We start from the raw sequence: 22,533 nt of genomic DNA, 5'->3' as shown, positions 1-22,533 counted from the left end.
GTCGCGGCGAGCCGTAACGCAAGGAAACAATGAAGCAAAGGGATAAGTTAAACGCTATTGGCGTTTTCTCCGGCCGCAACTCGTTCCATGAGAGTACAGACCAGCTGAGTAACAGCCGCATCCCTCTCCTGGTCCCAGGATCAGCCTAAACAAAGAAGCTTGAACTAACAAAAGCAACAGCTATGCGCGTTACGGTTGAATAGATGGTGACAACTGAACGCATCTCGAGTTAATCGCGCGGGTGCAGAATCTACGAGAAAACTGTCCTTCACATTACAAGAGATGCCGATAACTACCGCCATATAAAAGGAGTGAAAAAGGCAGCATAATGCTGACTGATGAACAGCTGCGAAGTCTCAACATTAATCTGGAGGCGCATTAGGAATGTGTGAGGAGTGGTGGCGTGGGTAGAGAGGGGGGGGGGGGGTATGCCACTTGATCCCGGGCCCCCCCCCCCCCCCTGGGTACGTGCCTGCTTCTTTCCATAGCTCCTTGCGTCGTCCTCAGCTTAAGCAGAACCCTTTTCGTAAGCCTCCAGGTTTCCCCGCCATACGTGAGTACTGGTAAGACACAGCTGTTATACACTTTTCTCTTGCGGGATAGTGGCAACCTGCTGTTTATGATTTGAGAATGCCTGCCAAACGCACCCCAGCCCATTCTTATTCTTCTGATTTTTTCCGTCTCATGATCCGCATCCACAGTCACTACCTGTCCTAAAGTAGATGTATTCCCTTGCCACTTCCAGTGCCTCGCTACCTATTGTAAATTGCTGTTCTCTTCCGAGACTGTTAAACATTACTTTAGTTTTCTGCAGATTAATTTTTAGACCCACTCTTCTGCTTTGCCTCTCCAGGTCAGTGAGCATGCATTGCAATTGGTCCCCTGAGTTTCTAAGCAAGGCAATATCATCAGCGAATCGCAAGTTACTAAGGTATTCTCCATTAACTCTGATTCCCAATTCTTCCCAATTCAGGTCTCTGAATACCTCCTGTAAACACGCTGTGAATAGCATTGGAGAGATCGTATCTCCCTGCCTGACACCTTTCTTTATTGGGATTTTGTTGTTTTCTTTATGGAGGATTATGGTGGCTGTGGAGCCGCTATAGCTATCCTTCAGTATTTTTGCATACGGCTCGTCTACACCCTGATTCCGGAATGCCTCCATGACTGCTGAGGTTTCGAGTGAATCAACCGCTCTCGCGTAGTCCATGAAAACTATATATAAGGGTTGGATATATTCCGCACATTTCTCTGTCACCTGATTGATAGTGTGAATATGGTCTATTGTTGAGTAGCCATTAAGAAATCCTGCCTGGTACTTTGGTTGACAGAAGTCTAAGGTGTTCCTGATTCTATTTGCGAATACCTTAGTCAATACGTTGCAGGTAACGGACAGTAAGCTGATTGGTCTATAATTTTTCAAGTCTTTGGCGTCTCCTTTCTTATGGATTAGGATTATGTTAGCGTACTTCCAAGATTCCGGTACGCTCGAAGTCATGAGGCATTGCGTATACAGGGTGGCCAGTTTTTCTAGAACAATCTACCCCCCATCCTTTAACAAATCTGCTGTTACCAGATTCGCCCCAGCTGCCTTCCCCCTTTGCATAGCTCCCAAAGCTTTCTTTACTACTTCCGGGGTTACTTGTGGGATTTCAAATTCCTCTAGACTATCCCCTATTCAATTATCGTCGTGGGTGCCACTAGTACAGTATAAATCTCTATAGAACTCCTCAGCCACATGAATGATCTCATCCATATTAGTAATGATATTGCCGGCTTTGTCTCTTAACGCATACATCTGATTCTTTCCTATTCCTACTTTCTTATTCACTGCTTTTAGGTTTCCTCCGTTTCTGAGAGCATGTTCAATTCTATCCATATTATACTTCCTTATATCAGCTGTTTGACGCTTGTTGATTAACATCGAAAGTTCTGCCAATTCTATTCGAGCTGTAGGGTTAGAGGCTTTCCTACATTGGCGTTTCTTGATCAGATCTTTCCTCTCCTGTGATAGCTTACTGGCATCCTGTCTAACGGAGTTACCATCGACTTCTATTGCACATTCCTTAATGATGCACATAAGAGTGTCGTTCATGTCTTCAACAGTAAGGTCCTCTTCCTGGGTTAAGGCCGAATACCTGTTCTGTAGCTTGATCCGGAATTCCTCTATTCTCCCTCTTACCGCTAACTCATTGATCGGCTTCTTACGTAACAGTTTCTTCCGTTCCCTCCTCAAGTATAGGCTAATTCGAGTTCTTACCATCCTATGGTCACTGCAGCGCACCTTGCCGAGCACATCCACATCTTGTATGATGCCAGGGTTAGCGCAGAGTATAAGGTCTATTTCATTTCCAGTCTCGCCATTCCTCCACGTCCACTTTCGGCTAACCCGCTTGTGGAAGAAGGTATTCATTATCCGCATGTTATTCTGTTCTGCAAATTCTACTAATAACTCTCCCCTGCTATTCCTAGAGCCTTTGCTATATTCCCCCACCGACTTGTCTCCAGCCTGCTTCTTGCCTACCTTGGCATTGAAGTCGTCCATCCGTATAGTGTATTTTGTCTTGACTTTACCCATCACCGATTCCACGTCTTCATAAAAGCTTTCGACTTCCTGGTCATCATGACTGGCCGTAGGGGCGTAGACCTGTACGACCTTCAATTCGTACCTCTTATTAAGTTTCACAGCAAGACCTCCCACCCTCTAGTTAATGCTATGGAATTCCTGTATGTTACTAGCTATATCCTTGTTAATCAGGAATCCGACTCCTAGTTTTCGTCCCTCCGCTAAGCCCCGGTAGCACAGTACGTGCCCACTTTTTAGCACTGTATATGCTTTTTTTGTCCTCCTAACCTCACTGAGCCCTATTATATCCCATTTACTACCCTCTAATTCCTCCAATAACACTGCTAGACTCGCCTTACTGGATAATGTTCTAACGTTTAACGTTTCCAGGTTCAGATTCCAACGGCGGCCTGTCAATGGCGGCCTGTCGCCATTAGCCCTCGGCTATTGGTCAAAAGTTTTCGGGCTGCACCCACTTCACCTGCCTGTCACGCGACGTCACAAAACCGCAAGAACTCACGCGTCAAAGTGACGTGTACGCGATAAAGATGCATTAATATGCCGAACAAAACTGAATATTCTTCTGAATAGCCGCAGGCTGGCCCTTTCCGAAAGGAATAAAAGATGGCTGCCACCGATCGCTCAGGCACTGGCGACTCGCATTCCGCCGTGATTTTTGACGAGCCACCTCAAGCTAAGTAAGGCACAGCGGACCCATTGCAGACGCTGGCGCACCCCTCTTCATGCGGTTATCGATATTCAGTGCACTGGTTCAGCCCCAGCGAATCCCTCTCCAATTGAGCATACTCCTCGCCTCTTGTCATCCAATTAGATAAGACAAGCAGCTCAGTGTAGGCAATGTTATTCGTTTTTAAAGCAAACAAAAGTGAGCTCCTATAAACGAGGAGAGCGTCTGATTGGGCTGTCCAGACAACTCTCTGGGTGACCGCCAGATGCTTGCGTCGGCGGTTACGTAAATTTGACGTCAAGAGATTGGAATAAAAACATATTGGAATAGTTTTACGTTATAGGGCCCTAGACAACTTGTGCCTTCGCCGCAAACGGTATATGATAGGCGCTGGCAAGGTTTGTTGCTACACTGTCCAAAATATCGGTATTCTCAGGCTACGCCACCACCCGCCATAGACGACGGCAGTACAGTTGGTGAGCCGGCAGACACTGAGTCTATAAAGGATGTCTCACGTAACTTAAGCTAAACGTTAAAAATATGGAAATGCAGCATAGCTAGACTGAACTAAGGTAATATTATTCGCGGTCGCTTGGAGATACTCAGATTAGTCTTTTTTTCATTCCACCTAATTTGATAATTAGTCTTAATCATTTATTTAAGTTTTCAAATATTACACTTACATGAATAGTGTCAATAGGAAAATTGTAGAGAAACATAAAAAGACTCGATACAGCTTTCTATTGCTTGATACGTGCTACAGAAAAGTGTTTTAATGCAATAGCGTTATAGGCCTCGTGTGGCAGAAGAGAGAGAGAGAGAGAGAGACAACTTTATTTATCCCATCTTAAAGGGAAAGGAAGTGCGGGAAGAAGGCGAGGGAGGTTATCCTACTCGCGGTAGGCCTCCTCTACCACCTCAGCCCACCTCAGGATAGCTTCCTGAAGTTCGGGGTTGTAGCTGCGCATGGCAGCCTCCCACAGCTCCCTACTACTTAAAACTCTACAAAGGTTAGGGGGAGGGGAGTGGTTCTTGCATTGCCACATAATGTGGTCAAGGTCCGCTCTGCTAGCAGGACAAAACTTGCAGGCTGAAGTAGGGTATATTCCCGGGTGAATTTTGTGACGTAAGGCAGGAGATAGAAAAGTGCGAGTCTGTAGTTTACGCCATAGTACCTCGTGTATGCGTGACGACCGAATCATTAAAGGAGGGAGGGTTAGGCGACCTAGGCGGTAATGCCCGCAAATGTCCTGGTACGTAAGTAATCTGTCTTTGGAAGTGAATGCTAGAGGGAGATTATTGGCGTCTGAACCGTCCCCTGCCTGTGCTCGGTTCGTGAAAGCTCGAGCACTTAGGTGGGCCGCTTCATTGCCGATTAGGCCTGCGTGAGCAGGTGTCCAGATTAAACTCAGAAGTTGGGCTGGCGGATTGTGAGATAGAATGGCCAGGGCTGTCCTGCAAACCCTACCCGCTCCAAAGTTGTGTATGGCAGTTTTAGAGTCACTTACTATGAAAGAGTAATTGGGTATTGTTGCAGCGAGTGCCACCGCCGCCTCCTCTGCCTCCTCCGAAGAAGAGGCTATAATGGATGCTCCCGTCGCAATACTGCCAGTGGAGTCAACGACTGATATGGCAAATTTATGTCCACATGGATACTCTGCGGCATCGACATAGAGCACGTCTTTGTAGTTAGATAACTTTTTCTGCAGGGCTTTAGCTCGTTGTTGCCTTCTATGCTCGTGATGAACAGGGTGCATATTCTTAGGCAGAGGAGGGATATGAAAGTGCTCATGTATCGAGTGGGGAATATTGAATTTCTCATTGGTCATGGGTGCTGGGGCAATACTTAGGGAGTTTAGGATGTGCCTACCAGTGTGGGTGTTCGATAAGCGCTGGTATTGAGCGGTCAGGTGGGCTTCTGCGAGCTCACTAAAGGTATTAAAGGTACCTGTAGCCAAAAGTCTCTCAGTAGAAGCTCTACTTGGCACTCCAAGGGCAAATTTGTAGAGTCTGCGCATCAGTGAGTTAACTTTATCTTCCTCGGCCCTAGTTAAGTGGAGATAGGGTAGGGAGAATGTGATTTTACTGACAGAAAACGTCTGTACCAGTCTTAGCAATTCTGCCTCGCGGAGACCTCCGTGCTTATTGCATACCCTTCCTATTAGCCGTGTGGTATGACCTACGCTGGCAGTAACCGTTTGACGTGTATACGTATTGAGTCTGTTAGATTGAATGTGCATGCCAAGTACACGGATTTTGTCTACTACGGGAACTTCCTTCCCGTTAATGTTAATCTGAATGTTCGGCGTAACACGTTTATTTGCGGATAGAATTAACAGCTCAGATTTGGTGGGCGAGCACTCGAGGTTCATGAACCCAGCTCTCGTAGCCACTGCGTCTGCAGCCTCTTGTAAGGTATCTTGAATGTAGCCATCCGAGCCACCCTTAATCCATAAGCGTCACACGTCATTTCGGCGAAAAGGTTTTCGAACCCCCATGCCCAGGCCCTCCATGTGGCGCAAGGAAGCTACTGAATTAGTTGAATTCCTCAAGCTAAAATACGCATAAAAATCGTAAAGGACGACTTATGCGAAATCTACAGACACGACAGCGTCGAAATGTAATTTTACTACACGGGAAAACATCATTTTGTTAAGGGAAAACTCAAAGAAAACCATTTTCCAGCGTTTCTACAATTCATAGGTCGGCCACGGCGTCCGCCATTCGCGCAGTGGCGCGTTAGTATCTTGGAGGCCACAGAGCGGCGCGTTCGGTTAACTGAAATACCTTCAGACGGCACTCACCTCCGCCGCATGGCGGCCCACACAAAAGGCCGCGTTTCTACCAGAAGTCCCCTTCGTGCATAGCGTTCGCGGCCAGCGTTTCCCGGTAAACATTGCGGTTACATACGCTACAGTTGCCAGGAAGCGTGAGAAGCAGTCAGGGATCTTTGAATGCTATCATGTTCCACTCTTAAAGGCGAAGCTTAAGCATCTTCCATCTTTTTCCGGGTGTCAAGGAAGCCCGCGAATACACGCAAAGTGCCTCGAGTGGCTGGTCACGGGGGAATTATGCGTGTATCTGCGGGCTCCTTTCACGCTCAAGAAAAAACTTTTATGCAGCATGTATTGAGCAAGAGAAAGCTAGAAAGATAGATGGCTCGGAAAAAGCGCAGTGATGATACCTCTCTGCGAAGTGAAAACAAAACACCTCGCGAATACACAAAAGTAAATAACCCTGGTGAAAGCTTTTATTACAATTGCTGTTTATTACAGAAACCTGCTGTCTGAAGGGCGCCAGCATGATGTAAACACTTCAGAATGTACAACTGTGTATCCATTGTGTCTCAGTTTATTTTCAGTTACTTGTTTAGTTCGGAGATATATATTTTCGAATAAGGCGGCGAGCGCCTGATTTTTCCATTCAACATTACCAGTGCAGATTTCAGGCATATTTTAGGTAACGCTAACTTAATGCGATAGAAGCCCTTTGCTACGCGGGCTATAAATTGTATGAGAGCATCCTCCTGTCCCACACTAGTGCGGGTGTCTCCTCATTTTGTCCTACGCGCACTGCTCCTACATTCACGCACTGACCGCGCACCATGACATTCGCGCTCTTCTGGTAACGCCGTCAATAGCTGCAAGTCGATGAAGTGTACAGACAAAGTAGGGAAATTCTCCATGCGACTCTCTGCGATGACATCCAATGAACTTGAAGCGCGCGTAAAAACTAAGCGTGGATGCGATGAGCACATTCACATTTTGGTAAACTTGTTAAATGCAACGTAAATATATGTATTTTTATTGAATTCTCTATGCGGCTGCATATCTCCCATTGCAATATATATAACGAAGTAATGTGAATGAAAATGATGGAAACAGTGAAATAAAACGACAGAAACAAGAGGAGTGTGGAGTAAATTGTTTGTTTGTATAGCACCTTTATTCTGGTATGGCTATCGACATTTCAGCATCGCAAACTAAAGTGCTGTAGATGCACGACAGCTCGTACAGCGAACGCTTTGGGCATCAGTTCGGAATACACCGATGATCAATTGCATAATAAGACGCGAAGGTCGAAAACCTTCCTAGAAATGACAGTAGGGAGGCCTTCCTCATGGACACACAATTGCGCACGTGCGTGATTTTCTGGGTATCTCGTCCTCGCGAAGCAAGACGGCAGAGTTTTTATGAGTGGGCTGTTCGGTCTTATACTCGTTGCCAGTACTGGTACTAATTTATGAATGGTTTCTTGCCCATTGTAGCTGTCATGGCCTGGACCTCTAGTGGACGAGCTCTACGTGGGAGGGTGGGAGCTTATGGACAGCTCACACGACGTGGTGGAGTCAATCGACGACGCTGACTTCCTGCTGGAGGTATGGGCCACACAGCTGCTGGGGCTTCCACACACACAAAAAAATGAGTTGATGTGAATCTCGTATGCCCCACTCTTAACACGGCTGCGCCCTTTGCGGTTTATATTTGCCCCAAAACAATAATCGTCATCTGCCTTGCTTGCGTTTCCTTTCTTGAAGACGCTGCGCTCGCTACTTTCCTGTCGAGAATACTCTGTCACGCTGATAACGCGCGAGCCGTTCGTGACTAGGAAGTACCGGGCTCGCAGCGTTAAAGAAAACTAACGCGGGCAAGACAGATAACGATTATTGTTGTGGGACAAGCCCCATAATGTTGTTGTAAGAGTGCAAGCGGCCGCGTTGGTGCATCCCCTTCTGGTTCATCATAAGTGCTAATTGTCCACGTTTACAGCTTATTCAAAATTAGAGGGGATAGTGGTTTGTGAATGGTAGTAGTAGTATAAAACTTTTATTTAAAAAAAGAAAAAAAAATCACGTTCAGGTCCAGTGGGTGGGTCCCTCAGTCCAGGGCCCCACTGGCGATCGCGGCACGCCGGGCTTGGTCGAGAAGGGCCAATTGGTCCTCCCGCACCGTGCTGGCTAGCCACACCTCCCACTGCCTACTGTTGGAGTTTTGCCCCATAAGGGGTGATTGGATTTCTTGTGGCCGACTCTGGCACGACCATGTGATATGGTCAAGAGATGGTCGCCCTCCGCACCAAGGGCAAGTGTTGGGATACCGGGTGGGGTGTATGTGGTGTAGTAGGAGTAGGTGTGGGTATGTACGGGTTTGTAGTCGGCGCCAGTCCCGCATTTGCGCTGAGTCCAAGGATGTGTCTGGAAAGCTATATTGTTGCCTTCCTCGTCTCTGTGCCTCTAAGATATCTTTTGCTGTGATCGGGGATTCTACGAGAGTGCGTTCCGTCGCTCGGATGCTATATTCGCGAGCGAGGCGGTCCGCCCTCTCGTTACCCGTCACTCCGGCGTGCGCCGGACACCACGTAATAGCGTGGTGTTCCGTGAGATTTCTTCCTAGGATTTTGATGGTGAGTTTGGGCAGGGTGCCTGCCATGAAAAGGCGACATGCCGACTGCGAGTCGGTTAGTATTACCGCAGAACGTGCTCTATTTTCAGCGTCACGTATAGCCAGAGCCACCGCAGTAGCCTCTGCTGTGGCCACCGACCCTGTTCTGACTGTTGCGGAAATAGTAGTTTGTGCGTTTGTGGCTACCACAGTGAAAGTTTTGCTATCCTGTTTGCACGCGTCCGTGTAATAAACCTCCGGATTTCTACTGAACCTGCGTTCGAGTGTCCTGGCCCGTGCAAGGCGCCGTTGTCTGTGGTATTTCTCGCTCATGTTTTTAGGGATTGGGGACACAGAGATCTGGGCTCGTATGTTCGGTGGGAGGAGTTCTGTTTGGTCGTTACAATGTGCCGGTCTGAGGGGATACCCTAATCGACAAAGAAGTGTTCGACCTTGCTTCGTGGAATTGAGCCTTTCTCGTTGTGCAATCAGTGTTGCAGCCACGAGTTCTTCAAATGTGTTGTTAATACCCATTGCATTAAAAAGGGTCGTGCTAGTGCAGAGCGGTAGACCAAGTGCCGCCTTATAAGCTGAGCGTATAAGGGTGTTTATTTTAGTTACCTCTGAGTTTGATACTTTTTGGAAAGGAAGGCCAAAGGTTACACGGCTTATGATAAATGCCTGTACGAGCCTTATCGTCTCTTCCTCCTTGAAGCCTTTTCTGTTTCTTGCTACTCTATTTATCATCCTAGACACGCTGTTAACCGTTTTCCGGAGATTTGCGATCGTGTGCCCTACTGCTCCATTTTCCTGTATCCATAGTCCGAGTATTCGAGCTTTAGATACCTCCTGTATTATTTGACCGCCCAGAGCAAGCTTTATCGGAAGTCTATCGTCCTTTCGTGTATAAGGCGCTCTTACTCGGATTAGTTCGGACTTCTCCGTGGCGCAATTCATGCCAGCTTTTGTTACATGATCCTCAACAATGCTAATTGCCTTCTGGAGGGTTTCCTGACGTTCCCCTAAAGATCCCTTTGCGGTCCAGAGAGTTACGTCGTCCGCGTAAATCGCATGTCCTAAGTTTGGGATCCGTTGTAGTTTCACCGCTAGTCCTTTCATCCCTATATTGAAGAGCAGCGGTGAAAGAATTGAACCTTGCGGCGTTCCTCTTTTGGGGGTCTGTAGAACATCTGAGCGGGTGGATCCTAGCCCTATCGTGGCGGTGCGGTTGTCTAGAAAGGATTTTATGTATTCATAAGTGCGCTGTCCGCAGTTCATGTTCGATAGTTCCGTTAAAATGCTTTCGTGCGAGATGGTATCGAAAGCTTTTTTGATATCTAATGCCACTATGAATCTGTCTGCATTTCCTCTCTCTGTGTTTAATACTTCTTCTTTCAGTAGGAGAAACACGTCCTGTACCGACATATGCTGTCTAAAGCCGAACATAGTTTCCGGGAAAAGGTTGCTGTTTTCTATGTACCTAGTGAGTCTCATCTGTATAATCTTCTCAAAGAGTTTACCCAGACATGAGGTAAGGGATATGGGTCGGAGGTTTTTTATGTCCCTAGGTTTCCCTGGCTTCGGTATTAGAATTATCTCTGCATGCTTCCATGCCTGTGGGATTTGACCTCATTCAGTCCATACATGTTTGTTAAAAAGATCTGTTAGCCCTGTTAAAGCATTGAGGCTAAGATTGCGAATCATGGCGTTTGTTATTTTGTCCGGTCCAGGTGCCGTATTTTTCTTGAAAGTTTGCGCTGCCGCAAAAACCTCTGCCGCCGATATAGAGGCATCTAGTTCCTCATTGTTCTCTCCTAAATATGTGGGAGTATCATGGTTTTGCATGGAAATTGCTCCTATATACATGTCTTCTAGTGTGTCTAGGAGATGGGTGTCAGCGTCTTGAAATTCGCATTCAAGTAATCGCAGATCTCGGTTCGTCGCTGTTTTTGTACTTGCAGGATCTATCATGCTTCTCAAAATGGCCCATGTATTTTTTGTGTGTAAGGTTCCTTGTAGAGATTCACAAAATTGGCGCCAATTATTGTTTTCTAGTGTTTGTGCATAAGCATTAGCCTCCTGTGTTAGTTGAGCTATACGTATTTTGAGCTTTCTATTTAATCTTTGTCTTTTCCATCGTCTCGTCAGGCTTCTGCGTGCTTCCCATAAGTGTATGAGGCGGCTGTCTACCGCTGTTATATCCGATGTTGTAGCAATCTCCCTCGTTGCGCTTTCGTGCGTTTCGCGTATTTGCTCCACCCAGGTTTCAATATCTTCTGTGAAAATGAGCTGCTCTTGTTTATCTCGATATACAGTCCAGTCTGTAATGCAAGCCCTCCCTATGGAGCGACGGATTTTGGGGGAATTGATACCTATCGAGACAATGTTATGGTCACTGCCCAAATTTTCCTCCAAATTTGTCCACCGCGTCTCCCCTGGATGGCTCGAGAAAGCTAGATCTGGGGTTGTATCCGCCGCTACACTATTGCCTAAACGTGTGTAACACCCCGGTATTGTAATGAGTTCTAACCCGTATCGATCTGTCGTCTCAACTAGTGATTTCCCCTTCACTGAGTCTTTGTTGTAACCCCAGGCGGAGTGTGGTGCATTGAAGTCACCAACCACTAGCAGCTTGTCTTTTCGCTCCATGTCTGATATTGCATGACTTAGTAGGGTATCGAAGCATGGTGCTCGCTCTCGAGGAGGACTGTATATATTTACGATTACAGTCTTGGCTTTATTCCTTTTGCATGGCCACACCGTTAGTATTTGATGCTGTGTGTCGTGCTGTGGCATATACGTGACGCTGAGGGCCAGGTCTTTTCTCGCAAAGCTGGCGACCCTAGGATAATCAGGATTGGAATACGTCTCGTATCCTTTTAGTTTTTGTGTAATTTGCCCAATTTCTTGTAGGCATATAATGTCGGGTAGGACTGGCGCTGACTGTATATATTGTGCAAGGGCAGCATGTTTGTTACGTAATGTACGGCAATTCCATTGCCATACCTCAAGGTTTTCAATGTTTCTGTGTGTCGTGTCAGCCATGAATGGTACTATCGCTATCCGTCGTCTCTATCACTTTAGGACGACGGGTAGGAGCTCCTGGGCTATCATTAAGGCGTTTTCGTGTGGTTACTTTGATGCAGCTTAGGGAGTCGTCTACGTGTCTCTTAAGAGCACGCAGTTCTGCGAACATCATCTGTACTTGATGTGTGATTGTTTCCAGCTGCTTTCCTATGGGCTCTTCTGGTGTTGGTGTGGGTTTACTAACCTGTGTTGTAGACGCTTCGTTTGTTTTGTTTGCGAGGTCGTGCATTGTTTGCTTAAGGGCAGCCATCTCTTTCTTCAGTTCTGCCAGACTAGCTTTTAGTGATCTATTTTCTTCTATAAGTTTCTGATCCGCGACCGATTTGTGATTCGTATGATGTTGTGCAGTGGGAGCTGCAACTTGCGCCCAGCTTACCTTTGGTGCCGCCATTTGTGGTTGGCCAATGGTTTCCCTGGACTGAGGGTGTTGAGGTGTTGCCTTCTTCATCTTGGACTTCTCTGGTCCCCGCCCGGTTTCTTGACGATGTACTTCCGGGAAATTTTCCTGGTCGAAGGGAATAGATCCTTCCGTGGTATATCCGTGCTCTTCTTCCTCCGACTCGAACCACCTTTGTTTACGCTTGAGGCTGCATTCCTTTGTGAATGGAATATGAAGATTGAACAAAGGTAAGATTGCACGATTGTTTTAAATAGCTATTATGCGAACGCCCGAGGTGCGTTCGAGATGCTGCCATCCTGCTGTCCTGCTATAGAGAAGGCATGCGCTGCTAACGCGTGGAGAGTTAGAAGCCCTCCCGAGACGCGTAGGGCGTTCTACTTGAAAAACCGAATGATGCACGCAAATGGCTGCACCATCATGCTCTGCTCAGTCGGCTTTGCCCGAACCAGGGCGGCGTCCTGGTTTCCACTGCTTTCATAGGCGTTCTGCGCACGTGTGTTCGCAAATCTGCTCAGGAGCTGTGCTCATACGCCAACGTGCTGCACACGAAGGTCTGAGCCAGTGGCGTAGCCAGAATATTCGTTCGGTGGGGGGGGCTCACTTTGCTGCTCGGCCTCCTCCTTATGGAAATTGAACATTATTAATAGCTGCGTTGCCATTGCCAAAGATGCTGGAAACGAATTCTTGAACGCTACGCACTGTCAAGACAAGTAAAATATGTATTTTTTCATAAAAGAATAAACTCGTATGTCTCAAAAAATTGTGCCCGAAATAATTAATACCAGTGCTTCCACGTTTCCTTTATATTTAATAAGCAAAGCAAGTATCACACGAACTTTAGAACTATATCAGTTTGGAACCAGCAAAGCGGTGTATGCCGCTGATTTGAAAAATGTAATGGCCATGAAACGAACAATTTAGGACAAATATTTTAATAAAACTTTTTTAGCCTCCCTGCCTTTTCTCATATGCATCTCTCCCTCTCTCTCTTTCTCTCTCTATCTGTCATTCAAGAACCTTGATTACATTTTTGTACATATGCAACGACCAGGGAAAAATCTCAATGATGCTGTCCTTTTCTAGAATGTATTGTGCAGGAGCAGTTATCACCAGTCATGTAGTGTGAGTAGTGTTTCTTAAATTATAGTCGCAACAGAGAGCAGATATAAAAAGCAGGCGTTCTGCAAGATGTACGAGGGCGAGTCAAATGAAAGTGAGCCAAAGCGAATATATGACAAACGGGGTACCTTATTTAAAAGTAGTCTCCATCAGCATTTAGACTTTTGTCCCACTGACTAATGAGTCGCGTGATTCCCGTCTAATTAAAACTCCTAGGGTTGCTGTTTCAAAAAGTTCGTAACTGACTTTTCCACGTCATCGTACGACACGAGTCTGATTACCTTGAGCTTTTTTTTTTTCACTTGCTCTAAAATGTTGAAGTGGCAAGGCGACAGCTCTGAGCTGTATGGCGGATGTTTCAGCGTTTCCCCCTTGTATTTTGCCAGTTTTGTATTAACTACATCAGCGACATGGGGACGGATATTGTCGTGGAGCGAGATGACCCCATTCCTCAATTTTCCACGTCGTTTGATCTTTATTGGTACTCGCAGCCGATCCATCGTGTCACAATATCGGAAACAATTGATAGTCTCTCCAGGTTTAGCAAATTCGATCAATAATGGCCCCTGACGATTGAAAAATAAGTCAACTACACCTTTCCGGCAGAAATGACGGCCTTAAAAGCTTTCGTTTGGGATAGTGAATTCAAATGTTTCCATGGTATAAGCTTTGCCGTTGGGTTTCAGGCTCATAGTAGCGGCACCATGATTCATCCACGGTCACAATTGCAGACAAAGACTCGTCACCCTCAACGTGATGTTGGATTAGATATAGATAGATAGACATAGATTTTCAGAAATACAAGTGTTTTGATGGATACCAAAGGCTAAAAGCTGTTGGAAAAACAGCTTACTGGGCCGATGGTCCATTACAAGGCATACATGGTGGTTGCATCAAAAATCGTAACGTTGTTAGACCATCAGAATAAACTAATTAGATAAATGCACAATAACAAGACCGAAAATTATATAGAGACTAAGAGAAAAAAGCATATTTCATACATCAGAAAAAAAAGAAGTATGTGTGTAAGGGTTAGTAATAAGCTAACGCAATTCGTTCTGACAGCCTAAAGAAAACATATCCGATACACCAGAAGATAGAAATATATGTATATGGGGTTACAAGATCAGTAACACAGTTGGCTCTGAAAAACGATAAACAATCAGTGATCGCATGTTTACAATATCCATTCGCAGTTCCTTGGATGAAGAAGTATATCTACCTTAATATTTAATTAAAATGTATGGTAGATTATGCTGTAATGACTGTAGGCTATATTTATTACGAAACCATGGAGCCTACTACGTACCACTATTTCTTGTATTGGAAGATTTGAATTGGGTGCACAGATGATTTGGACACTAGAAAATTTTTGAAGGCAGTATTTGAGAAATAAAATGAATTTAGAAGGCGAAAAGTGTAGAAATATTCAAATTTTATAATTTTATGCTTCATGAGCGATGAGTCAAGGCAGCGCTGAACCTCTCCGTCTTCTGGTGGTGATTCAAAATATTGGGCATCTATTGCGCATACAAGAGCTGATAACCGAGATGATCATGAATTATGGTGTGACCCGAAAAATGACTGATGCTCACACGCCCTGCCAATTTATGGATGCTTATCCTCCGTTTCTTGCCTAATCAGCCCTTGCAGTTGCGTGGAGGGTGATTGCACGGTGGCTTTGGACCGGTCTTGGATCGTCTTTGCAACCTTCAAGTCCTTCTTTGAACCGTTTGCTCCAACGCTTCACAGTGGCCAATGAAATGCAATGTTCAACGTACACGGCAGCCATACTGCGACTAATTTCTTTTTGGGGAACATACTTCATCTGTCAAAAACCTCACGACACCACGCAGTTCAACTTTTGGAGTGCCCATTACGTCACGCAACCATGTTCAACCCATTGTATGAGAGCATTCAAGAAACTTGACCCTCACGCCTGCGTGTCACTTTTCTAAATGAGAGATTCTTCTGTGCCATGCGCATGCCTCGCATATAATGAACCGACCCACTATTGTGCATGGTGAGTTGGCTCACTCTCGTTTGACTCGCCTTCGTACATTAAAAATGCGAAGATACAATGCGATTTACAAATGCGAGGATACAGCTTGATAAAGGACAAAAAAAGTGTCACTCGAAACAAGGTTCACTGCACATATACACAAAAAGTTGGAACAACATATTTACCTATACGTATGGGTCTACAATAAATCTAACGTATCTAAGGAAAAAGTCACTATATATGATGCGTCAAACAAGGCAAATAAACATGTGCGCAACCACAGGTTCACAGGTCACAGCCCCCTCCCTCCACTCTCCATGATGTATCGCAGGCGACGGTAGGCGGCGCACTTCCTCCCCGCTTTTCAGGAGGCGAGATCGGGATGCCTTAGAACACGTCCCTATAAGGCGAGATATAAGAAGGAAGAAGAAACATGTGCTTGCTGCGGTAAAGCTAGGGAAACGACGGAGCATAGTTTTTATTAGAATGTGAAGATGTCTACCCAGTGGTCGATTTAGGTACCACTGGCCTCCTTGAAACCCTCGGGTTCAGTGGGAGCAGTGGTGAAGCAAACATGTCCGCAGTAGACATTAGTAAGAGGCGATTGGAGGATTGGTGGAAGAAAAGTAGGGAAACGACAAAAGACGGAGACGTACAAAAGCACATCTCGCAATAGGGGCTCAGAAAATTTGGGCGTGGTAGTTCATAGTGTGTTTTTTTTTTCACTGTTTAACCTAGGTAGGATATTAGGCAGTATAGTAGCAAGAGCTTGGTGGCGCAACCCACCGCCTCGTTCCAGAGGGGACGCTCATAACATCAATCCATCCATCCATTTCTTCTTTGCGCCCACAAGACTGTGCCACCATCGTCGGCTCGCCTATGCCACCCCCCCCCTTACGTTTTCACTCACACATACAGCACGCGGCGCGCGGTCACGATGTTATCGCTCTTGGACTTTATACGGAACATGAGGGCGACTGCGACGGCAGGAACGCGCCTGGAGTGTCCATATAACTGCTGTCGCAGTAATATGATAAGAGTACCCGTCAGCTGAAGCACCCCGCGGGCAATTACTTTCCGCAAAAGAAGAAGTAACAAAATCGAACTTTCATCGTGCGACAATTCCCTGCGCGACAACAATATATTTTCTTTTTCTTTTGTGGGGCGGGGGCACCGAAATGAAATAACGCAAAGGAAAGCATGTTGGCTACAATAGAATGCCTGCTTTGGGCACTTAGTGTGGCTGGTGAAGGAATATCGAAGAAAATGTGAAATGCTAGATCCACAGAGAACCATACGTATACTTCTCGGTATCCTTTCAGGAGAGGTGTCGCTAAGGCGAATGCGTTGCAATCCGTCGAGTCCCCGCAATGATGGCGGCGCGCGACCGTGCGTAGTTTCTTTTTCTCGTCTGCTAGCCAGAAAGCGTCCAAAACTCTGGCATGCGAATATACACTCGGCCAGGGAAAAAGGCACGCGCATCGAAGTGGACCACGCTGTGGTCAGTGCAGCACGGGAAAAACGCATGAACTCTGGCTGGTTCGGCAGCCTGCGGGCAGCGAGAAACAAAAAGAGCCTCAATGTATCCTCGCGAATAAAAGTCCAAGTAGTAAATTAATAAGAGCGTAATTGCCTTTGCTTGCTTCAGTGTCTTGACATGGATGCTTTGGCGCAGGTGGAAAAAAAGTATGTTGATATTCTTTTCTTTGATATGACGGCACAAATGAGCCACCACAATGCTTCGTCTCATCGGATCTCGATGCGGGCTTTGTCATCTTGTCTGATAGTGCATTGATTTGGAATGTCTTGTTGTATGGTCCGATGTACGACTTTAGAAAAGTCAATGTACCTTCGGCGTCAAATGTTTATAACAACATTAAGCCCACAAAGTTCTGGAATTGAAAATTTAAAGCACGACTTTGTAAATGTCAATGCACCTTTCGGATCAGAAGTTTATTAGATCTTTATGCCCAAAAAGTTTCACCATTGAAATCCAAGCGCTTGCTAGATTCCGCGGCCTCAGCGAGATGCCGCGGCGAGCCCGCCCGCCACGCCTTCGGAACACTGTACTCGGAAGGAGCTCCTTGGCGTTACGATATGAGACTCCCGGTGAATGGGCTTTGTCGCGAAATCCAGCCTGATTTCACAATGTTCGCGCTAAAATGTTCTTTCGAATGTAAAAACGACATTCTAGACAAAAGCATATTTTTAGCGCCCGGGGTTGTTTGGTCGGTGGAGCATGACAGCACAAGAACATTTCGGGGGGGGGGGGGGGTGAGGCTGAAGCCCCATAAGCCCCCCCCCCTGGCTACGCCTCTCTGAGCGGAACCTATACTAACCGTCAAGCCTAATCTTCACAGTCCTTTCATTCCTTGCGTGAGAAATATTTGTCTTGGAGACATTTCTCCCGCCGTAGACTGCTTCGCCGCCATCACCCGGTCGTCGCCATTGCGTTGTCATTCGCGACTATGCCACCGTCGTCACACCGTCATATTCCCTCCATCATCACCATACCGCCATCTTCAAGCCATCACAATCATGCGTCGTCTCGTCTCGCCAACCCACTGCCGTCATGCCATCGTTGGCCCGCCATAACTCGTTTCGGCGTGATAAGGATCATTGGTACACGGTGCTCGAGTTGTCTTCCTCTCCTTGAAACAGGGAGCCTGCACTCTCCCTACTAATTGGTTGACACAAGCCCTAGCTGTCGACGCGCTACATGGAATTTCTGAGGCGGAGAATAGAATGACTTCATCGCTTAACTTAAAGCCGTGTTGGGAACGACAGCTACATCGTGCACTAATTTTCTGCGGGAAGACATTGGGTGCTCTTGCAGCCTAAATTCGTGCCCAACAGCCACCGCTGCCCGAATGTTTGCAGCGCATGCTATAACTATCCTCTAAGAAACGCTAAATAGCTAAAGTTATGTGACAGCTCAGCATCTAGCGCGTCACGCTCACATTTGCATATTGTCCCGATGGAATCGGTCGTTCCCCACCGCCAGTGCGATGGACAAACATTTTATGTCCAATCATATGTCGTTGGAATATTTATTAAATATACGCACTGCAGACTCTTGAGTCAACCGTTACAACTCGCTATCAGATGTAGAAACAAGTTGTGTTGCATGCTGAAATTTCAACTTCGCTCTGATAATGAATGCGAGCAATAAAAACACTGTTGCCGCCAAAAAGTCGGTTAGAAGAACTCTGCTGCAATGCACAGGCAGTTTTTCTTTGCACATCCTTCCTTGCATGATGATGTTTTCGCCATAGTAACTGATTACTGGGAACTTGATCATCGCGCTTGTTTGCTTTCCGGATTTTGTGTTCGTTTGAATGTCGGCCCATCCTTTTTTTTTGCATTCATAGATAGGCTTGCTTTCTATCTCTCAAAGAAAGACCTATCGCTGTCCTCAGTATATAAATAAACTCCAATGAATAATGATTGTGGGAGAGCCGACTACGTTCCTCTGGGCCCTCAAAGAAATGTGTTATCTTTGAAAAGTTTGCAATGTCCGACCGACGTTGCTTCAGATGCATTTGTAGCTTGACGGAAAGCCGACCAAATTGTTGCTGACACACCTGATCATCCGACGTCGTAAAACCAGAAAGAGAAAGACCAAAAACATGCAAACAAAAAAGCGCGTAATAAACAATGCTGGCCTTGCTCATATTTTTCGTGGGCAGTCTCTTCTTGTTTGTGATGTCCAGCTGCCTTGGTATAGCATGTGTAGTTGTTTCGCCTGCCCTTGTTGTCTTCGTTATATTTCTCACCAAAATATCAGGTCACATTTACTAGCGCTAGACCAGTACGCCTCATTATTTCGTCTCCTTTCTCGTTGTGCATGCATCAGATGTGTATGCATCATTGTGTATTCACCTATATATGACATGCATCGCGGTGTATGCATCAACTTCTCTATGCCCACACTTTCTTCAAGCTGGCTGCGATTTTGTGCAGGTGACTCGCGAAGCTGCCCTCACAGCGATCCGCCGCCAGCTGCCTCGACTTCTTCTGAAGGTGGTGAAGCCCCGGTCCCCGACGATAATGCAGTAGCTGCACCGTCGCATCGTGGGCGAAGCTCCGCCCTAATGAAGCTGCAGAAGTGATTAGGTCTCATTCACTGCGCCAATGTCGCTTGAGTGATGTTGCTCAGCGTAAAGTGCGATTGGCCAAACCTCTGTCTTCTTTTAGAGGAACATGATTGCCTTAGGAGCTGTTGTCGCTTAACAAACAACTTGTGCTCCTCCCGATTATAGTAAGTCCACTGTTTTGAGCGAGAGTGTGTTAAAGTGCTATCTTAGGTGCATCGCGCTTTAGCGACTATGAACTGGCTTTAATGGTTATCGAAGAACAAACATTGATGCCAGTACGTAGCAAACGGGTCCTTAGAAATGTTTAGCTGTTTCCTTGTTGTCTGCGTCGTCAGAAAGTGACTGTTTATTCCTTATGTTCAGCGTGATGCAACTAAAAACACCAGAGTTATATTTTACTAAACGAAGCAATTATTTTTCCTTATTGTGAAAGAAGAAGTGAAACCGTTAAAAAGCAACTCAGAATACCTTTGAGGTTCTGTGCATGTTAAAACCCGTCTTTTTTTTAATTCATGTCGAACGCGCACGTCAACAACATCAAAAGCTGTACATACTGGTCCTAAGTCCACCACTAAGCACGGTTGGTGCTGCCTACCACTGCTACAACTAGGCGAATCAGAAAAGAAATGGAGACACACGACAAAGACTAAAGTGGGAACAGACTTTGTCCCGAGTTCGAGTTTTCTATGTTTGCCGATTTATGTCGCCGAACAACAGGTGCGGCCAACGACCATCTTTCATAAAATAGGTGCAATAACGTGACGATACATCGCCATGTTCCCCAAAATGGAAGCTTGCGAGAAACGAATCTCTGCTGGAAGAATGCGCTGCTACTGATTTCACTTTCAGGCTCTGTTTTAATTATGACAAATGTATTTGCTTGGCGGTTCGCACCAGTTTTAAAAGTCGAATTTCTTTAAAGACAAATTCGACATACTGGCTTAATGTTTCGCTTTGTGGTGTCAATTGTATTTCATCAACTATTGTGTGTTTCACAAACGCTAAAGAAAACGCTGCGAGAAACTCTATTATTACAGGTGGTAAGTATTCCCGCGCAACCCCTTTAGAAATGTTTTCCACTAAGAATAATTTTTCTATATGTTAAGAGCCATCGTAGGTGTGGAAGGAGACATGAAATGGCGCATTTTTGTTAGCCTTACCGTGTGCTGTGCCGCCATTGCCATTTAGCTTACGTAGGCACGTAACCATTGTTCTAGGTAAGTAAATGCATATCTTTAGTCACATGATACCATTTATAGAGCCCCTCAGCCAGGCTTGTTAATTTTCATAAACATATCGCGAATCGCTGCCCTCAAGGCGCGGTAAAATAGTGGATGGACGATTCTAGCCTCTGAACACGAAGTACGCACAATCAATAGTGTCTGTAAAATACGTCAATGACTTAAGGGAAGCAAGTGCATTTTGACAGTGTTGCTATGCGCTTCACTTCTCAGCGCCTTCTATAAAACAAGGCGGAAATGATCGTAACATTTAGAAATTTGCCGCCCTTGATCTTGACCAAAGGAACGCTGAGAACCTTTGAGTCTCGTATATTGTGCGGTAAAAGCTGAAACTTCACTCTCATTAAATTAAATGCTCACAACAAAGAATCGAAACTGTTGCTCGCCTGCTTAGTGTGTCTGAAGAAAAAGTTGTGACTCTCACTAGAGTAGCACAAATTTCTTTTGGTAGTCGTTGCGCACAGTATGCACAAGTACCTCTCATTGGAATGGAGATCGCCTGCCTTCTGTACAAAGAGCAGATTCATTAGTTTCCACGAATCCAGCATGGTTCTGCACATTTAAGATGCAGATGTAGCGTGCGAACTCGGTCAACTCCGATGCACATTCAGCTTTTACGCAGCTCATTATAAATACCTGTTCTGTAGGACAAGTAATCGCTGCGCAAAAACTCACGAATGGCTCAAAAAGTTATTTCCCATATGAGGAAATTTGGCAAACATTGTGTAAACGTATTCGTCGCAGTTATAGCACCCTATTAGGTCATCCTATATCGCAGTTTGCAAATGAACCATATCTTTAGAAAAAGTTTGAAATAAAGCTACCTCCACATGTGATAAAACTGAAAGCATAGTATCTTGGCTATAGTCATCTGTGGTTATAGCCTACCTTCTGCACCATAACAGCGCGTCTGAAAGGGGTCGCCACGCTATGTCCGTGAGGCCAATGTTCAAATGCATGCTTTGGTTCATATATACTATCTCAATGCTTTAGTTCAATAAGGATTTGCATAAGTTGCTCGAGCTGTGCATTTCTTCCACCTCTGCAGCGCGATTCCGAGACAGTACCACGTCTAGCTATGATTGCTGGCTACATGGCAACAGTACCACAAACACACCGTGAATTCTTACACAGGACGACCCTCCCCCCCCCCCCCCCCGTATAGCTAAAATACATTCGTATCATTATCAGGTGGTCCATACTTTTCCATCATACTCCGGACCACCATGTTCTGCAGTTGACTGGATCTTTGGATGCTCATGAGCACCCTTTGAAATACGTCTTAATTTTCACTGAAGCGAAATAGCGGTTGCCCACCATGATCGCCAAGTCATGAACTATATTTAGAAAGAACCACGCGCAGCTGATGCTCCAAAACATGCTGAATTCAAACACGCGATGTCTACTGAATGCCAGACATAATTACACGTTCATGTAGAATCGTTTATATCGCAGCGATCATCTTGCACTTTCGTGCTCAGAAGTCCTATGTACAGCGTAAACACTAATTTCTAGCCTATATATTTTTGTTCTTTCGACAACACTTTTTCCAGTAGTGCACTGTAATACAGCACCCTTTTTGTCTTTGTCTTTGTGTGCTACTTATCTCTATTTTCTATATAGTCCAGAATCGAGGAACTCCAGCTTAGTACAAATAGTTTCAGAAATAGTTTCAGAAATAGTTTAAGAATATAGTGTCATTGCTTTGTGTGAGTCAATAAAGGAGCAGTGTTCTCTTCAAAAATGCACCTTTCTTTAGTGCACACAAACATGTATTCACTCTTTATAAAAGCTTTATAAAATGTTACAATGAATAAACAATATAAAAAGGCCGACCTAACGCACTTGTTGGAGCTTTTGAGTGGTTTGTGGAACTTTGCTTAAAATGTGCCGATGCGTCTTCTCTCAAGATCAACGCAATGGCAAATTGAATGTCCCACACAGCACCCAGT

At 45.6% G+C, this 22,533-nt stretch overlaps 1 protein-coding gene across 1 annotated transcript in view; it reads left to right on the top strand.

The window, feature by feature from the left end:
• Positions 1-22,325, top strand: part of LOC135901511 (uncharacterized) — a 43,715-nt gene extending 21,390 nt beyond the window's left edge. The window contains exons 3-4 of the mRNA XM_065431308.2: positions 7,522-7,632; positions 19,207-22,325. Of these exons, the coding sequence (XP_065287380.2) occupies positions 7,522-7,632; positions 19,207-19,302 (207 nt within the window). The 3' untranslated portion in view covers positions 19,303-22,325. The remainder of the gene's footprint in view (positions 1-7,521; positions 7,633-19,206) is intronic.
• The last annotated feature ends 208 nt before the right edge of the window (positions 22,326-22,533 follow it).

This window comes from Dermacentor albipictus, chromosome 8 (genome assembly GCF_038994185.2).
Source record: "Dermacentor albipictus isolate Rhodes 1998 colony chromosome 8, USDA_Dalb.pri_finalv2, whole genome shotgun sequence".
NCBI lineage: Eukaryota > Metazoa > Arthropoda > Arachnida > Ixodida > Ixodidae > Dermacentor > Dermacentor albipictus.
The sequence above is the reverse complement of the archived record's forward strand: the minus strand, read 5'-3'. Positions and strand labels throughout refer to the sequence as shown.